The sequence below is a fragment of the Eubalaena glacialis genome, chromosome 15 (assembly GCF_028564815.1).
Source record: "Eubalaena glacialis isolate mEubGla1 chromosome 15, mEubGla1.1.hap2.+ XY, whole genome shotgun sequence".
NCBI lineage: Eukaryota > Metazoa > Chordata > Mammalia > Artiodactyla > Balaenidae > Eubalaena > Eubalaena glacialis.
The window spans coordinates 43,071,123-43,091,344 of NC_083730.1; the positions used below are offsets into that span (position 1 = coordinate 43,071,123).

A 20,222-nucleotide genomic window follows, 5' to 3' on the forward strand; every position below is an offset into this window, starting at 1 on the left:
TCAATGAATTTGGTAAAGTTGCAGGATACAAAATTAATGCACAGAAATCTCTTGCATTCCTATACACTAATGATGAAAAATCTGAAAGAGAAATTAAGGAAACACTCCCATTTACCATTGCAACAAAAAGAATAAAATACCTAGGAATAAACCTACCTAGGGAGACAAAAGACCTGTATGCAGAAAACTATAAGACACTGATGAAAGAAATTAAAGATGATACCAACAGATGGAGAGATATACCATGTTCTTGGATTGGAAGAATCAATATTGTGAAAATGACTATACTATCCAAAGCAATCTACAGATTCAATGCAATCCCTATCAAATTACCAATGGCATTTTTTCTATAACTAGAACAAAAAATCTTAAAATTTGTATGGAGACACAAAAGACCCCGAATAGCCAAAGCAGTCTTGAGGGAAAAAAATGGAGCTGGAGGAATCAGACTCCCTGACTTCAGACTATACTACAAAGCTACAGTAATCCAGACAATATGGTACTGGCACAAAAACAGAAACGTAGATCAATGGAACAAGATAGAAAGCCCAGAGATAAACCCACGCACCTATGGTCAACTAATCTATGGCAAAGGAGGCAAGGATAAACAATGGAGAAAAGACAGTCTCTTCAATAAGTGGTGCTGGGAAAACTGGACAGCTACATGTAAAAGAATGAAATTAGAACACTCCCTAACACCACACACAAAAATAAACTCAAAATGGATTAGAGATCTAAATGTAAGACTGGACACTATAAAACTCTTAGAGGAAACCATAGGAAGAACACTCTTTGACATAAATCACAGCAAGATCTTTTTTGATCCACCTCCTACAGTAATGGAAATAAAAACAAAAATAAACAAATGGGACCTAATGAAACTTCAAAGCTTTTGCACAGCAAAGGAAACCATAAACAAGACGAAAAGACACCCCTCAGAATGGGAGAAAATATTTGCAAACGAATCAACGGACAAAGGATTAATCTCCAAAATATACAAACAGCTCATGCAGCTCAATATTAAAAAAACAAACAACCCAATCCAAAAATGGGCAGAAGACCTAAATAGACATTTCTCCAAAGAAGGTATACAGATGGCCAAGAAGCCCATGAAAAGCTGCTCAACATCACTAATTATTAGAGAAACGCAAATCAAAACTACAATGAGGTATCACCTCACACCAGTTAGAATAGGCATCATCAGAAAATCTACAAACAAGAAGTGCTGGAGAGGGTGTGGAGAAAAGGGAACCCTCTTGCACTGTTGGTGGGAATGTAAATTGATACAGCCACTATGGAGAACAGTACGGAGGTTCCTTAAAAAACTAAAAATTGAATTACCATATGATCCAGCAATCCCACTATTGGGCATATACCCAGAGAAAACCATAATTCAAAAAGACACATGCACCCCAATGTTCATTGCAGCACTATTTACAATAGCCAGGTCATGGAAGCAACCTAAATGCCCATTGACAGACGAATGGATGAAGAAGTTGTGATACATATATACAATGGAATATTACTCAGCCATAAAAAGGAATGAAATTGGGTCATTTGTAGAGACGTGGATGCATCTAGAGACTGTCATACAGAGTGAAGTAAGTCAGAAAGAGAAAAACAAATATTGTATATTAACACATATATTTAGAACCTAGAAAAATGGTACAGATGAACCAGTTTGCAGGGCAGAAATTGAGACACAGATGTAGAGAACAAACGTATGGACACCAACGGGGGAAAGCGGTGGAGGGTGGTGGTGTGATGAATTGGGTGATTGGGATTGACATGTATACACTGATGTGTATAAAACTGATGACTAATAAGGACCTGCTGTATAAAAAAATAAATAAAATAAAATTCAGAAATTAAAAATAAATAAATAAATAAAGTGATTGCCCTCTTCCTTCACTGTGTTTATAAGTAGCTTATAAAATTTACAGGGAGGGAATTCCCTGGCAGTCCAGTGGTTAGGACTCCAAGCTTTCACTGAACCACGCCAAGGGCGTGGGTTCAATCCCTGGTTAGGGAACTAAGATCCCGCAAGCTGCGCCACGCAGGGGGAAAAAAAAAAAAAAGAAGAAATTTACAAGGAGTTTAATATACAGGAGAAGCATTCAGATATAGAGCACATTTGATATTTACTTTCACATAATCTCACAAAGTGTCCAATTTTGTGTTGTGTGATTGTATGGTATTGATTAAAGCATCTCATTCAGCCTCAGATTCAGGCTACCAAAAACTCCCCTCAAAAGTCCACATAAGCCACTGTCAAACCTACTCATACTGTTTTTTTTTAAACTTTAATGACGCACTATCCACCCAATGGTCAGCCTACCATCCAACAAACACCAGCCTCCCAAATATTTCCTGAATCTGCCTCCATCCTCTCCCCCCTGTGCACTAGTTCAGACCTCCATCAGTTGCAGCCTGGAACCTTGCAGTAGCTTCAGAGCTGGTCACCCTACCTTCAGTTTGGTCTCCACTCAAACCCATCTTTCACATTGCCATCAGAATTCTATCTGAATTGCAGATATGCTTGAGCCACTCGCTCAAGACCCTGCTTAAAATTTTCGTTCACAGCCTTTTACTTGACCTGCCAAATCTTTCAAAACTAGACCCCTGCTTACTTCTTCACCTTCATCCGCAGCCACTCATGTTTTGACATCCTTCAATCCAACAAATCTAAACTTTCTGCTCTGGTCCCTCAGTCTGAAATGTATCAACACTCAGCTCTCCCCAACACCTCCCTTTCTTTGTGCTTTTGTAGCATCCTGTAGGTAGCTCCATCAGAACATCTGCCACTTTGTTTGGAATAGTCAGTTTATATACTCTTCTCCTTAATTAGTCTATCAGTTCCTAAAGAGCAAGAATCTGTATCTCAGGACTTCCCTGGCGGTCCAGTGGTTAAGAATCCACCTTCCAATGCAGGGGACGCGGGTTCGATCCCTGGTCAGGGAACTAAGATCCTACATGCCGCGGGGCAACTAACCTGGAGCACCACAACTACTGAGCCCGCATGCTCTGGAGCCTGCAAGCCACAACTAGAGAGAAGCCTGCATGCCGCAACGAAGATCCCGCATGCTTGCAACTAAGACCCGATGCAGCCAAATAAATAAATAAATTTTTTTTAAAAAAAGCATCTGTCTCTCACATCTGAATTCCCAGTGTTTACCATGCATCTGGTATACAGCTAGATGCTTGCTCTACTAGGAGTTTGTTCCTGTTAATTTTCCACCCAAACATTAAAAAAATAAAAACAAACAAAAACCTGCCCTTTATCAAGCTTACTGTGAACTATTTATTACAAGCAATCTTTTACATTTGTTCCCTTTTTTTTTCTTTTCTTTGTTTTTGGCTGCGTTGGGTCTTTGTTGCTGCACGCGCACTTTCTCTAATTGCGGCGAGCAGGCGCTACTCTTCATTGCGGTGCGTGGGCTTCTCACTGTGGTGGTTTCCTCACTGTGGTGGTTTCTCTTGTTGCAGAGCTCTAGGAGTGCGGGCTTCAGTAGTTGTGGCACACAGGCTCAGTAGTTGTGGCTCGTGGGCTTAGTTGCTCCGCAGCACGTGGGATCTTCCTGCACCAGGGCTTGAACCCATGTCCCCTGCATTGGCAGGCGGATTCTTAACCACTGCGCCACCAGGGAAGCCTCCCTTTTTTAAAAGAAACTTTAGGTTCTTGGGTCCAGCTATTCGGTAGAATCCTAGCTGATGAACTCACCTCTGACTTCCTGCCAAATCACATGGCTTTTCACAGTTCCTTATTCTCCTTGCAGCTTTTGACTGCTGTCCATTTTCTCCTTAAACCACCTTCTATGACTTCACACCACTGCCAAGATTGCCCTTGAGGATCTGTTTCAGATTCCTCATTGCCTTGAGTCATTTAACCCACCCATCATAACCATAAATACATTCCCTTGTACACTTTTGGGTTGTCTTGCTATTTGTGTTAGCAATTAACTCAGCAAAAAATTTTATCCCATGAAATACCGCTGTAGGAGCAAGAATTTCTTAAAAAAATTAATTCTTCAAATTTAATATCATTGTAGGTTAATTAAGATGCAAGTTTCTCCACTAATCCCCTAGGTCTGGCATAGACTGAGTAAACCAGCCTTTTCTCTCATCACTTCAGACTCCATTACTAATATACCTTTCTTTGTTGTTTGTTTGCTCATACCAAAAGGGTTTTTTTCTTCTTATTGTCGTTTATTAATTTTCAAGCATTGCTGTCCTCTCCCTGATTCCCTACTTCCCGCTACAAGTATATTTCCAAGAGTCCCTAGGGAAAGTGGGTGGAGGAGGGAGCCAATATGTGGGGCTGTGGCCTTGTAGCTCATTTAGCCTCAAATTTATTTTTAAATTTACTCAAGATTATCTGAGGACATATATATGTATATATTGGTGCCAAAATATGTGCGTGCGCGGGTTCACACCTTTTCAAGGGCCATTAGGTTCTCTTGTGAAAACATGGGGTGAGGATGGGAGGGTCAAACCCATTTCTTACGACGATACTCGGAGCGTAGCCAACCTCAGGAGCGCAGACGGCATTACAGAAAGTTGTGCGTAGCGGTAGAAAGCCCGGGAGTCTCCTCCGTGACCTTGGCCAAGTCACAGAAACTTTGGGTTTATTCCCTGTAAAATGGGGATAACCGTACTGGGTTACGAAAGAGTAAACGAAATAATGTAAGTAAAAGTACTCTGAGAAAAATAATGCTGGTTTCTTTGAACGGGGATCCCGAGCAGCTGGATTCCCATCCGTCGGTATTTCGCTCTTCCCCGCAGTCCAAGAGCTACCTCTCTGGAAGCCTGAGGCGCGGGCCTCGGCTCGTCTCCATGGCAACCGCTCAGGCATCCTGAGCCCCGCCCCCTCCCCGCCGCGAGGACCGGAAGCAGCGGCCCGTTGGGCGCTTCCCCGGCTTCTCCCCCAAAACGCGGGGTCGTCCTTCCTAGGCCGGAGGTGAGAGTTGAGGTCTCTTCGCTCTGCTAGGCCTCCGGGAGAAGCGACCGTCACCCGGGGGGATGGGGAAGGGATGGCCGCGGGCCTGGGGCCACCTCACGGTAGCCCCACCACCACTCCCAACACGCGCCCGCGCACCCCCTCTTCATACCCCTCCCCGCCCCCACCCCGGCTACCTCTTCCTCACGCCCCCGGCGCTTCCCGGCGGCCTCCACCTCGTCCCCGCACCTCCTGGCCTCTCACAGCGCGTGCGTGCACCCCCTTTCCTTGTCCGGGTACCCCGTGGCGCCTGACCCCCGCCCCCCAAGCCGACCTCCTCCCATCACCCTCCGCGCGCTTACCTGACCTCCCGCGCACCCTCCCCCCGCGCCCAGTCTCCTCGTGTGGTCTCGCGGAGTCGGGTTTCCGTCCGGGAGCGGCGCCGTGTGGTGGAGGAAGGTGTCCCGGGACCGTCGGGATCAGGCTCAGCAGAGGAGGTATTTCCAAGGGAGAGTCGGTCCCCTCGGGAAAGACTCCCGGATCTGGGACTCTGGGCGAAACCTCCCCTCCAGGGACCGGGTTCGTTACGGACCCTCGCGCGGTGTTGGGGGTTTGGTCTCTTGGGTGGAACTGAGAGCAGTTGTGGACCCGGCACAGACTCCGCTCCTGGTGCGGGAGACGCAAAGTGCGTCCCGGTGGCCACTCCTGCGACTTCCAGAGGATGCTTTAGCTTAGGGGCCCTCTGTGTAACTCCCCTAGACGGCTCCAGACACGTGGCCTCAAACCCCACCTGTCGCTCCGGTCTCGATCCCAGATTCGGTTCCGGCTCAGGATCATATGGGTCTGCTGCTCCTTCTTTGCGCTGGCACCCCGGCCACCGGCTCTGGACCGCGCAGCACCGTAGGAAGTGTGGATGGCCTGAACTCAGACCCCAGCTCTGCTCCTTTGCCTTTGGTCTCGTTACCTGAGCTTGCCCTGGCGGGTTCCTCAACATGGGGATGAAAAGAACCTTACAGGGCTTTTGTGGGGATTTAAATGAGTTTATATTTATTAAGATCCCTAGACGAGTGCTTAGCATATAGTAAATTCTCTGCGTTTCAATTGTGGAGCACTGTATAAAGTTGTGTCATTTATTTGGTAACCTTGTCTTTCCCGGGCTAGAATATAAGCTTTATGCAGCCGCAGGCTTTGTTCGGGTCACCGCCATATCTTCAGTGCCTAGAAGAGTTCTCGGTGAAGTGGGGAAAAAAATGGTAAAGAGGAAAAATAGGGGCACATATAACAGTTTAAATTAGTTATCAGTTACTAGTGATACATATACTAAAATGCTACTAAGGAAAGTGTCTTCCCACCCCCATCCTGCTAACAAGCTAGTGATACTTGGAGAAATTGTTGCCCCCATACATCACTATGTTGCTGGTGACACTGTGATTTGATACAGCGTTTTCTATAATCTGTTTGATAATACATAGCAAGATATTTGTCCCTTTTCCTTTGACCCCAGTAAGTCAAGTCCTTGGGACATCTTTGAAGGAAATAATTTGAAAGGAGAAAAATAGTATATTTTCTGAAAATGTGCTTCCCAGCATTGTTTATAATAGTAAAAATTAGAAACAGCCTAAATATTCTACAATAAAGAGATAATTAAGTAAATAATATGGATGTCACAGATGAGCAGTAGACATGTACATGAAAAAATGGAAATACGTTAAGATGGAGGAATATGCTTTTTTCTTTTGAATGGTCCCTTTAATGCCAAAGTAATATTGTTTTAAAAATTAGTAAGCATCGAAAAAAAAAATCTATGCAAAAGTACTTCTCTCGTGAGACTATTCCTTAGAGCTCCTTGCGGCAGTCTAGAAAAAATTAACTGGCTCTTCGAGGCTGACCCAGAGTCATAACTTTCCTCAGCCTTCCCTTATTTCTGTTCTCCAGGAGCTCCTCTGCAACCCTGGCTGATCTCTTATTGTGATATTTAGTCAGCCTCATGTGCATGATTTTCAGAATAAATTGCAAATTACTCATGTATATAAATTAATACCTCTGAGCTCTTTGATTCTCTTAAAGAAGGAAGTGTTCTTTGAAAGCATGGTTTATGTTAAGATTAAGGGCAGCACTTTCTGTACAGTCTTATGTTTCTAATCTTAGTTGTATCGTTCTAAGAAGCATTTGTCTTTGTCTTGTTTCCACTTGTCTCTTTAATCATATTTAGGAGTGTCCATAAGGAGAGTTTCACCTTCTTGAAGATTAAAGCCTAGCAGTTCTGAGCTATTCCCAGTCCAAATGTCTGCAAAATTGAGAGAGACATCAAAACTCCTTACACAAACTTCAGGAGACCCTGACTGCATTCTGGTAATGAAGGTGGAAGAGGGAGGGCAGGCCTGTAATATGGTCTCCAGCCGCCACTGGAGCAGCTACTACAGCTCAGAGACCTACCGCCAGCGGTTCAGGCAGTTTGACTACCAGGAGTCACCTGGGCCCCGGGAGGCTCTGAGCCGGCTCCGCGAGCTTTGCTGTCAGTGGCTGAGGCCAGAGGTGCACAGCAAGGAGCAGATCCTGGAGCTGCTGGTGCTGGAGCAGTTCCTGGCCATGTTGCCTGAGGAGCTGCAGGCTTGGTTTCAAGAGAACCGACCAGAGAGTGGAGAGGAAGCCGTGGTGATGCTGGAGGAGCTGGAGAAAGAACATGACAGGGCGGCTGAACAGGTGAGACGGGGCTGTGGGGATGAGGGACAAGGCTGAGTCAGGAGCTCTGGCACATCACTGGGGTGAGAGCTCCCAAATTGTACTCCCACTCAGCACAACTAAATGTAGAGTGTGGTGAGTGGACTCCCAGCTGTGCCAGAAAACAGAACGCGCCTCTGCCTTTTTCCTCCCTTTTCCTGTGTCCCAGGATAGTTTCTTCTCTGTTATTTTATCTTCAAGTCCCAACCTGATTCCCTTCTTCAGCCTCAGTTAGTACCAAACTGTTTCTAGGTCTTTCTTGGACGAAATGAGGACATGCTTGCAAAGAAGCTACCAACTTGTGAAATCACTCAGGAGACACCACGTAGCCAGCTTAAGCCCACAAAAAAGCAACTGCAGTGGGCATCGAAGGAGCTTCACACCTTAAGACAAAATGGTGAGGGGCAGGGTTCAGTTCATGGTCGGGGGGTGGGAAGGTGGCCTCTCAGCCCACCCATCACATACATCTAGGCTGCTTTCTGTAAGAGGTCTCCAATCTCCCCTCCTGCCTCCTGTTCCTGTGGGAACTTCCACCATTATATATCCTGCCAATGCACCTTCTCAGTATTTTGTCCTTATTTCCTTCTCAAAGATTCTTATAATATTGTTCAGATTTTTGAATCCTTGACATCATCTCCATCTGGATTTTCAAACCTTTTTTTAAGCAGCATGACCCTCTTCTCAATGAAATTTTATGCGGAGTTGCAATATATTAAACAGATGAAAACACAGCTACTCTGACTAAAGCAGGAACAAGCAGTCTCAGCCCACCTCTTCCACCGTCAGGCAGTCCGTGAGGCCCTTTTGAGGGACCCCAAGGTCATGGTCTAAAGACTGATTCATTTATTTTTATAACTTTTGTTTATTGATACTCCTGTACTAAATCTTGCTTATTGCTACCCACTACCACATTTAATTCCTCTCCTTCAGTTGCTCCTCTGCTTCTCCAATAATTCCTCATCTTTTAGGCCCTTTCTTTTCTTCCAGACTTTCCTCAGTTTCTAATGTATCTTTTTACCTCTACTCACCATTCTACCTTTTGCACAGAGCTTTTCATCTTTATAGTTGCCCGCCTCATCAGTATATAAACCTTCTCTTTCACCTTTTGATCTTCTCAGTGTTTTCTGCCTTACCCTCTCCATCCTCCACATCGTGATGCTATATTTCAAACATGCCAGCTAAAAAATAGTCTATATGTATTTCATTTGGATCATTCTATTTCGTTTTCCTTCCTTCTGAACAGAGAACTGGTTACATTTGCTTTTCCATGTATTCTTTCAGATAGAGACACCGGAACTATAAATGTGAAATCAGCTTCAAGGCGAAAGACTTCTTCAGGCAAAGAACTGCATTACAAAGTTTCTAACACTCTTCAGATGAATGCTTCCCAGAGTTTCACATTTAGAGGAACCTGTGAACAAGATAGAAAGTTTGAAAGAAGACAGGGAAACCGTCCTCGAAAAAAACAACACAAGTGTGATGAATGTGGGAAAGTCTTTAGTCAGAGCTCAGCCCTTAATCTACATCAGAGGATCCACAGTGGAGAGAAACCTTATACATGTGACGTGTGTGCAAAGGCTTTCAGCCGAAGTGCAATCCTGATTCAACATCGAAGAACCCACACTGGGGAGAAACCCTTCAAATGTCATGAATGTGGGAAAGCCTTTAGTCAGAGCTCGAATCTTTTCAGACATAGGAAAAAACATGCTGGAGAAAAAGTCCCATCAGTGCTGTGAGGGAGTCAAAGCATTTACTGAGAACTTTTTCAACGGGGGAGCAGACACAAGGCACCAATACTCCTTTAGTATAAATCGGTAGTTTCAGTGGGCACCAATTTCCTTTCAAAGGTTGTAAAAGCCACAGGAGAGAATGTAGAATATTTTCTGTCAGCACTGTTTGCTTTTCTGCTTTTCAGTACAGTGTCAGTTCAGATGATTGAGATTCTAAAGCTTAAATTGGATTTCCATCCCTAGTGCAACTCTTGAAAAGATACTCTCAGACATGTTCTACTGTTTCCATTATTAACACAAATAATGAACTAGTATGTTCCTTTTTAGACAAGTACATTTTCCCTGTTGAGAAGGAATGTGTGAGTTAGTATATAAGTGGGTATTGTCCATTTCATTACTTGCACATTGGAGTTATTAGACCAAAGATTAAATCAGTTTTTAAAAAAAATTTCCTGGGAATTCTCTGGCAGTCCAGTGGTTAGGACTCCACGCTTTCACTGCTTCAGGCCTGGGTTCAATCCCTGATCAGGGAACTAATATCCTCCAAGTCACGTGGCATGGCCAAAAATAATAATAATAAAATAAATTTCCTGTTTTATTTTCTGTTACCAGATTCAAAATATGAGAATAGGATTGAGGAGACCCAAAAGAATATGAACCTCAAGACCTATGCTGAAATGTCCAGGGTCATTGTTAGGAAGCAGATGAGTAAAGGGACTTCACTCATCTCTTACGAAAACCTGAGAACCTACATACTGTTTTGTTTCAATTTTTAAAATTGAGGTATAGTTGATGTATAATATCATCTATATATACTGTTGATGATACTAAGTAATTTCCTGTGTAGGAAAAAAGAATTATCTCCTTTACAATTTATATTGGAAATATCTCAGTGAAAGCATTAAGATTTGCTCTACATGTCTTCAGGAAGTGGCCTAAATATGATGAGTGTTCTAATAATGAAAAGTTATCTGTGGGTGCTTATATAAAGTTGATGATCACCTTAACATAAAGAAACAAGGAAGATGAAGAAAAGACTGTCCAAACAAGACTGATATTACCTGGTAAGTGCAGCACATAATGGAGAAGCGTACTTACCTGGAAATGGAAACCCTTAACAGCTGATGACTATCCTTCAGAGTTCTTCATGGCCTCTGTTCTGGCATAAATCAGCTGTGAACATGTTTCAGGCATCACAGGACAACCTTTTCAGGGTCTTATGCATTCTTAGTAAATGAGTTTCTAGACAATTTATCATGATGTTAAGACCTTGGATTTTGATACTCTTGTACAAATGAGAGAATCACTAAAGTTCAATTTAAAGAGTCCATTGAGTTTAACCCACATTTAATTCAATCAGATTCTCTTGTTTAAAAAGTAAATGACTGGTATTTTTTTTTAAGTATTCTGACAATATATAACATAATGCCCCTTTTCCAGGGATTCTTAATAAAACTCTGTATGTATTACAAGAATACATGGATTGTCGTGTCTCCCATGGTGCCACCGTTACCCAATATGGAGGCAACCATGAGAAATGAAAGTCCTTAGAAGGAGAAGGGAAGATAGGCCTCATGGTGAACTTATTTGTTCCTCATGAAGTGTAAACATTTCATTATCAGAAAATCCAGTCATATCTAGTGCTTGGAGTAACTCCTGAGACAAATGTGGGATTACATGCTCTGCTTAGTTAGAATATTGATAAATATTAGATTAGTAAGGGGAGAGGAGAATACAAATTTTAATTTTAGAATTTTCTGATAGTGATTATACTCTGTAGCTCTAGTAAATATGAATAAGTATTGAGTTTTGTACATTTTCATTTATTAAAAATGTAGGAGTCTTTTTATTTGGGTCTCATTCTTTTTGTAATTAAAGAGAGGAACAAGCCATCTATTAAAGCAGCAAATGCCTCAAAAGATACATGTATTGTGAATTACTGCTTAATCATGGAAAGAGTTTTTTGGATACTATGTGAATAAAATGACAGAATCTAAATCAAATATTCTGAGGCAAGCGTCTTTCTTCACTTGCTTCTGCCATAAACTTTGCAAGATTACATTGTCTTCAGTGTGAATAATCTGAACTTCTCCACCAGACAGTGATGTGAATCATATCATCTTAGAATAACGAATCTTTAAAGGGTGTCGCTGAGTACTCTTAAGTTATCTTGCACTTACATAGGTCTCCTAATAAGTAGAAGGTGCTAGTTTATCTAACTGGAGAATTAATATGACTTGGTGTAACCTTGATAAAATTAGCATATTAGCACCCCATCAAATTGATTAATTTCCACAGTAAATACTCCAAAATGAAATTGGTGTTTTTTAAATGAATTTCACTCCATCTGAGCCTTTATTATTATCTATAATCCTATGTTCCCTCTTTTTCTCTCCCATTCTCTTCAGAGACCAGGTCAGATGTTTGTCACTGTCCTTGAAACTTCGTGTATCAGGAATGCTTCTGGATACAAAATCCACCTTTGGTGGCTTAAACAAATTAAACTTTGCAACCAGAAATCTGGAGGCGAGTTGCTGCTGTCTGTCAATCAGCAGCTGAACAATGACTTGTCTGGCTGCTGTCTCTGCACTTCTTTGGGCCTTTCCTTTATACTTATTTTCTCAGATATGCAAGAGAGCTGTCCCAGCTCTGGGAATGACATCTGGGGTCAAGTCAGAGAGGAAGAGGGACTCCAGCCATGGCCATGTCCTTTACTAGGAAAAGGGAAAGCTTTCCAAGAAACCCCAGCAAAATTCTGCTTATGTTTCCTTGTTGGAAGTGTGTCTAGTAAAGCAAGTGTTTTCAACTCCTAGACGGAAAGCAGCAGGGCAGATGGGGATTGGGAACCACACTGAGTCAGCCAACAGTGTTTGCCATACTCCTTCTTGGCCACTTTCCTTTTCATGAGCATATGGCTATGATTTTGCCTCCTTCATTATCAAAAAAAAAAAAAGATGAGAACTCTACCAAGTTTGTCAACTTATCTACATCTCACCCATCATTTCCTCTCCCCTTCCTTTCAGAATGAAAGAGAGGTCTCTCTTCTCTGGTCCCTCAGCATTCCTTCCCACCTCTGAAGGATGTTGGCTGCCATCAGTTATTCTCTCTCTTTTTTATTCATCCTTTTGCCTTCCTTCAGGATCCATCCCTTCAAAATTCAAATACGCTGATGTGACTTTTCTAGCATATTCTTAAAAATTCAAGATGGTGGCTAATCCCTGAGTCGGGGGGAGCAAAATGGCCCTGAGTTTTGCCTCCTTCATATGCATCCATCTCTTTCAACCACAGTGGTCTTTCTAAAGCATAAATTTGATTATGTACCCTCCTTGCTTAAAACACAAGCCACCCATTGCCTTTTTTTCCCCCCTTTGGCCAAGCCACGCAGCCTGCGGGATCTTAGTTCCCCGACCAGGGATTGAACCTGGGCCCTCAGCAGTGAAAGCATGGAGTCCTAACCACTGGACTGCCAGGGATTTCCCCCCATTGCTTTTAATATAAAGCCAGAACTCCTAAACAAGGTTTTTGAGGCTCTTCATGATGTGACCACAGCTTACCATCTCAGCTTTCTCTTTTGTTACTGCGTCCGTAATACTCTATGCCAAAGACATTCTGAATTAGAAGTCCTTCTCCTGCCTCTGGGCCTTTGTATGTGTTCCTTTTAAACTCTTTTCCAGCTTCTGCACTTTATCTAATTCCTGTGTATTCTTCAGGTTTTAGCTTAAATGCCACTTCTTCCAGGAAGCCTACTGTTAACATCCTAAGAGTAGGTTGGGACCACCTCCACACCTTTCTATTGATTCCATAGCAATCTGTTCTCACCCTGGCATTACATTTATCACATGAAATACGATATTTTTAAAATATCAAACTACAATCGGCCATAAAAAAGAACAAAATAATGCCATTTGCAGCAACATGGATGGACCTGGAGATTGTCATACTGAGTGAAGTAAGTCAGACAGAGAAAGGCAAATATATGATGCTGTTTATATGTGGAATCTAAAAAAAAAATGGTACAGTTGAACTTATTTACAGAACAGAAATAGAGTCACAGATGTAGAACTTATGGTTACCAGGGGGGAAGTGTCAGGGGAGGGATAAATTGGGAGATTGGGACTGACATATACACACTACTATATATAAAATAGATAACTAATAAGGACTTACTGTATAGCACAGGAGGGATAAATTGGGAGATTGGGACTGACATATACACACTACTATATATAAAATAGATAACTAATAAGGACTTACTGTATAGCACAGGGAACTCTACTCAGGACTCTGTAATGACCTATATGGGAAAAGAATCTAAAAAAGAGTAGATATATGTATATGTATAACTGATTCACTTTGCTGTACAGCTGAAACTAACAGCATTGTAAATCAACTATACTCCAATAATTTTTAAAAGATAAAATATCAAACTGCAAATATGGCCCAAGGAAGAGGAGGAATGATACTTTGAGAAGAAAGAAGTCACGAAATAGTAAAAGAAAAAAAATAAAAGCCCTCCTGATCCTGGGAATGGTGAGACAAAGAGAAGGTCAGACACAGGTGACGTTTCACCTCTGCAGAAATGCTGGAGGGGGTTGGGAGAGAACTTGAAAGGGGAGAAAGCTGGGCTTACTTGTCATTGAGTGCATTGGGAAAACAATTGCTGAACAGTCTTCCCGTGCTCCAACGCTGGACTATTGTAAAAATGGCAATACAGAGTTAGTAAAGAGTCTACCAGCTACCGTGTGACTTAGAAGATATGTAGCCATTCCCCCTGCCCGATGGGGACCTTGGAAAGTAGCTGATTGAACCACCTGGAGAGTTGGGATCACTGGACAAAGTAACTCTGTGGAACTTGTAGCCAGAACTGTGAGTCTCAGCTACACCTTAGAGGGGTGGCTAGAACCAAGGTGGAGGCAAATCATGAAGGAAGGGATACTGGCCTCCTGCCTCACCCGAAGAACAGATCACTTGCTGCTGCAGGTTTGGTGAGCAAGCACCACAGCAGACTAGCTGCCCAGAATAGAAACCAGAGAGGATCAGGAGGATAGCAAGGCCATCGGAGACCCAATCCACAGCACCACCTCACCACAGGGAATGTAAACTCTCTTCCCAGGCATCCAGATGGCAGAGAAGGGCAGAGGGAGAAATAGCCATGATAAGGAGTTGAACTTAAAATGGACCGAATAATTTAATTCAACTCTTTCATCACCACCACTCCCCACTCAATGGGGTGGGAATTCAAGAAGCAAAACATCAGTTATAAAAAATAAGCTCCACTTTTCAATGTGATAGCTTTTTATCCACTAAATGGATACTATATCTACTCCTGTATTGACCTCACTATGCTATGTTTCTTGAGAGCATGAGCTGCTTCATTCACGTGTTTCTCAAGCATCAGGCACAGTACATGCCCATAATAGGCACTCAAATATTTGTGAAATGAAAATATTTGCAAATCTTATATGTGATAAAGGGTTAATATCCAGAATATGTAAAGAACTCCTACAATTCAACAGGAAAAACAAAAACAAAACTCAAACAACCCATTTCAAAAATGGGCAAAAGACATGAATAGACATTTCTCCAAAGAAGATATATAAATGGCCAGTAAGTACAGGAAAAGATGTTCAACATCACTAATCATTTGGGAAATGCAAATCAAAACCTCAGTGAGATACCACCTCACACCCATCATAATGGCTGATTAAAAATACAAAAAATAACAAGTGTTGGCAAGGATGTGGAGGAACTGGAACCCTTGTGCACTGCTGATGGGAATGTAAAATGGTACAGCCACTGTGGAAAGCAGTTTGGTGGTTCCTCAAAAAGCTAAACATAGAATTACCACATGGTATGGCAATTCCACTCCTGGTATATACCCCAAAGAATTGAAAGCATGGACTCAAACCAGTACTTGTACACTCATGTTCATAGCAGCATTATTTACAACAGCCAAAAGGTGGGAGCAACCCAAGTGTTCATCAATAAATCAATGGATAAGCAAAAATATGGTATACACATACAATTGGAATATTATTTAACCTTAAAAAGCAATGAAATTCTGATACGGGTATCCCCCGCTTTTCAAAAGTTCACTTTACACCACTTTGCTTTTACAAAAGACCTACATTAGTACAGGTTTTTCCCCACTATCTGAAAGTAGAGTGTTCCTATGAAATTTTCATAAGCCGAAATGGTGTAAAGCAAAGAAGCAATTACCGTAGACACAGTTCTAAGCTATGGCGGTTTCATGCTGAGGTGCTGAGCTCCTCCAGGAAGGAGCTTGGCGGTGCCACTCTAGCTGCTTGGGCTGCTTGCTGCCTCTATAACAACTTGCCGCCAAAACAAATGCTGAATGCTATCATTGCTTTTTGCCTTTTTCCTTAAAAGTGAAAATCCTCCTCAGATTTATTTCAGTTTGTGAAAACATGTACAGGTATCCTCTGCTTTCTGAAAGTTTGCTTTCCATCACTTCACTTTTATGAAAGACCTACATTAGTACCTATTTAACCCTCCGTAATAGAGACAGCATGCTCCACAAACGGCAAGACTGGCACAGCCAAGCTCCTTCCCTGGAACTACACCAAGCATCTCAGCATCAAGCTGCCATAGCTTTGAACTGTGTCTGTGAGTATATGTGCTTTATCTTGATTTATTTCACGTATCCGTTAGCAAGATGTGTCGTAAAGTAATCGATTCTTTGCTTTACACCATTTCGGCTTCTGAAAGGTTTCATAGAAACTCCCTGCTATGGGATAGCAGAGGAAACTTGTACATGCTACAACATGAATGAACCTTGAAAACATGCTAAGTGAAATAAGCCAGACAAAAAAGGATGAATATTGTATGATTCTACTTACACGAGGTATCTACAATAGGCAGATTCATAGAGACAAAGTAGAATAGTGGTTACCAGGGCCGGGGGGAGAGAGGAATGGGACTTCCCTGGTGGCACAGTGGTTAGGAGTCCGCCTGCCAATGCAGGGGACACGGGTTCGATCCCTGGTCCAGGAAGATCCCACATGCTGAGAGGCAACTAGGCCCGTGCGCCACAACTGCTGAGCCTGTGCTCTATAGCCCGTGAACCACAACTACTGAGGCCCTCACGCCTGGAGCCCTTGCTCTGCAACAAGAGAGGCAGCTGCAATGAGAAGCCCGCGCACCACAATGAAGAGTGGCCCCCGCTCACTGCAACTAGAGAGAGCCTGCGCACAGCACCAAAGACCCAACGCAGCCAAAAATAAATTACTTAAAGAAAAAAAAAAAGAAGTCAGGGAAAAAACAAAAGAGCAATTTAAAACTAAAGTAAGCCAAAGGGGGAAAATGATCAAAATAAAAACAGAGGCTCTGGTTCTAGGCAAGATGGAGTCAGTACACTCCAACCTGTCTCTCTCTAAAGAGAGATTCCCATAGAATCCTGGACAGAAAGCATGGAACAGCTCCCTGAGGACTCCTCAATGTAAATGATAGCAAGCAGACTGGGGAAGAAGACTAGAATTTCAAGTTCCACTGAATTTACCCTTTTTCCCTTTTGGTATCACCTGGCCTGGACTCAAAGGGAGCCTAAAACCCTGAAGTGCACACAGAGAAGAACTCCAAGAGAAGCGTTCTGTGTCTGGCCCCAGGGATGGGAAAGGGGCTTCTAAGGGTCCAGAGAATAGGGGAAATCCCGCATCTTTTTTTTTTTTCATTCAACTTCTCTCCCTATGGCAGTGGCAGTGGCAGCAGCAGCAGCACAGCAATGGCAGGGGTCACAGGGAAGGCACCTTAAACTAAGAGAGAGGGGAACCCTTCGCTCTGATCAGAGGAGCTTTGGTCCCAAGAGCATGGTGCCAATCCCCATTACTTTTATTCTCTTGGTGTCCTATCACTCCTTTGACCAGGATGCAGATGTAGTTGAGAGAAGTAAATATCAGAGCAGGGAAAATAAAACCCCAGCTTTCTAGCTGGAAGATTAGTAAGGGAGGCCTCAAGGAGTGAGAAAGTGTTGCATTTGTTGCAGAGACTAGAGAGATCAAGAGTGATCCCCACAAGTAGTGTATGAACTCCTCTGCTCACCTCTAAACTATGCATGCATGGATCTGACCCTAAACATCAGAGCACAGGCATTGAGAACTGAGCTACAGGGCAGACTACCGCCCAGAATCCAGACTGGCCACTGAGTGGCATATACATAGGACTAGAAATGTTTGGAAACTGAACTGACTTTGGAAAGCCCAAACAATGCAGATCAGACCTTGTAACCTGACCCTAACAAGGGCAGCTCCTTGCTAAAACAAACAAACAAGTCAACCTTCAACTTAGGGTTTAAATGATACCCAGAATCTGATAACATAATATTCAAAATGTGCAGTTACAATGCAAAATTACTAAGCATAGGAAGAACCAGACTATCTCAATTTGCAAAGAGAAAGAAAATCAAATTATATCAAGGCCTAGATGACATAGATTTTAGAGTTATCAGGAAAAGACTTTAATCAGATATTATAACCCTTCTTAGGAAGTAAGGGTGAATGAATGGAAAGACAGGAAACATCAGCAAAGAAATAGAAGGTATAAAGAAGACCCAAACGGAAATTTTAGTGCTGAAAAATACAACCAAAATAAAATAGTCACTTGATGAGCTTAATGGAAGAATGTAGATGACAGAGGAAATAGCTATAGATCAGTAGAAATCATCCAATTTAAACAACACAGAGAATAAAAGATTGAAAAACAGAAAAAAAACAGACAGTACAAAAAAAGAAAACTACAATCCAAAATCCTTAAGGAACAGAGGCACAAAATTCCTCAACAAAATATTATCAAACTGAATCCAGCAATGTGTAAAAAGAATAAAACACCTGGACCAAGTGGGGTTTATCCCAGGACTATAAGGTTGACTCAGTATTCAAAATCAAAGAAACACAACAGATTAGTAGTTTCAAAGAGAAAACACCACATGGTCATATCGATTAATGCAGAAACAGTGTTTGACAAAATTCACCACTCACTGATAAGAAAAAATAGGAACTTCCTCAAACTAATAAAGGGCATCTATTTAAAAGCTAGAGTTCACTACAAACCTATTAGAATGGCCAAAACCTGGAACACCAACAACACCAAATGCTGATGAGGCTATGGAGCAACAGGAACTCTCACTCACTGGTGGTGGGAATGCAAAATTGTACAGATACATTGGAAGACAGTTCGGTAGTTTCTTACAGAACTAAACATACTCTCTTGCAAATGATATGACCGATAAGGGGTAAATATCCAAAATACATAAACAACTCATACAACTCAACATCAAAAAAACAAACAACCCATTTTAAAAATGGGCAGAAGACCTGAACAGACATTTTTCCAAAGAGGACATTCAGATGGTCAACAGGCACATGAAAAAATGCTCAATATCGTTAATCATCAGGGAAATGCAAATTAAAACCACAATGAGATATCACCTCACACCTGTCAGAATGGTTATCATCAAAAAGAACACAAATAACAAATGTTGGCCAGGAGGTGGATAAAAGGGAACCCTTGTACACTATTGATGGGAGTGTAAATTGGTACAGCCACTGTGGAAAACAGTATGGAGATTTCTCAAAACACTAAAAATAGAACTACCATATGACCCAGCAATTCCAGTCGTGGGTATGTATCCAAAAAAACGAAAACATTAATTTGAAAAGATAATTGCAGTATATCCAGACAATGGAATACTATTCAGTGCTAAAAAAGAGATGAGCTATCAAGACATGAAAAGGCATGGAGAAATGTTAAATGCATATTACTAAGTGAAAGAAGCCAACCTGAAAAGACTATATACAGTATGGTTCCAACTGTATGACATTCTGGAAAAGGCAAAACTATGGAGACAGTAAAAAGTGGCCAGGGGTGGGGGAGAGTAGAGAGATGAATAGCTGGAGCACAGAGGATTTCAGGGCAATGAAAATACTCTTTATGATATTATAATGATGGATATATGTCATTATACATTTGTCCAAACCCATAGAATGTACAACACCAAGCGTGAACCCTAAAGTAGACTATGGACTTTGGGAGATTATGATGTGTCAATGTAGGTTCATCCTTGGTTTAAAAAAAAAAAAAAAAAAAAAAAAATATATATATATATATATATATATATATATATATACCATTCTGGTGAGTGATGTTGATAATGAGAGAGGCTATGCATGTGTAGGGGCAGGGGATATCGTCTTCTCAATTTTGTTGTAAACCTAAAACTGCTCCAAAAAAAGTCTTACATAAAGCAAAAAAACCAAAACAAACAAACAGAAACCGCTAGAGTTAAGATCATACTTAATTGTGAAAGACTGAATACTTTTTCCCCTAAGAGATATCTACTCTTTCCTCTCCTACTCAATATTGAATTGGAAGTCCTAGCCAGTACAATAAGGCAAAGAAAAAGAAATCAAAATAATACAGATTGGAAATTAAATAAATTTTCCCTATTCACAGATAACATGATTATCTCCATAGAAAATTTCACTGACTCTATAAAAAAATCTTCAAAATACTAATGATGGAGTTATGATGGCTAATTTTATGTGTCAACTTGATTCAGCTAAGGGATGCCCAGATACCTGGTAAAACCTTATTTCTGGGTGTTCCTGTGAAGGTATTTCCAGAAGAGATTAGCATTTGAATCAGTAGATTAAGTAAAGAAGTTCACCCTTGTATTGGGAGTTTGGGATTAGCAGAGGCAAACTGTTAAATATAGAATGGATAAACAACAAGGTCCTACTGTATAGCACAGGGAAATATTCAAAATCCTGTGATAAACCATAATGGCAAAGAATATGAAAAAGGAGGTACCTATGTAATTG

The 20,222-nt window shown here is 41.7% G+C and overlaps 1 protein-coding gene across 2 annotated transcripts; it reads left to right on the top strand.

Moving 5' to 3' along the window:
- Window positions 1–4,875: 4,875 nt before the first annotated feature.
- LOC133075959 (zinc finger protein 396-like) lies at window positions 4,876–9,676 on the top strand. 2 transcript variants are annotated; one of them, XM_061170456.1, is made up of 4 exons: window positions 4,876–4,957; window positions 7,149–7,639; window positions 7,910–8,054; window positions 8,939–9,676. In XM_061170456.1, the coding sequence occupies exons 2-4, from the start codon at window positions 7,220–7,222 to the stop codon at window positions 9,391–9,393; spliced, it is 1,020 nt and encodes a 339-aa protein (XP_061026439.1). In that variant the 5' UTR covers window positions 4,876–4,957; window positions 7,149–7,219; the 3' UTR covers window positions 9,394–9,676. The 2 variants fall into 2 exon arrangements, with proteins under 2 accessions (XP_061026439.1, XP_061026438.1); XM_061170455.1 differs by lacking the exon at window positions 4,876–4,957 and adding an exon at window positions 5,328–5,433.
- The last annotated feature ends 10,546 nt before the right edge of the window (window positions 9,677–20,222 follow it).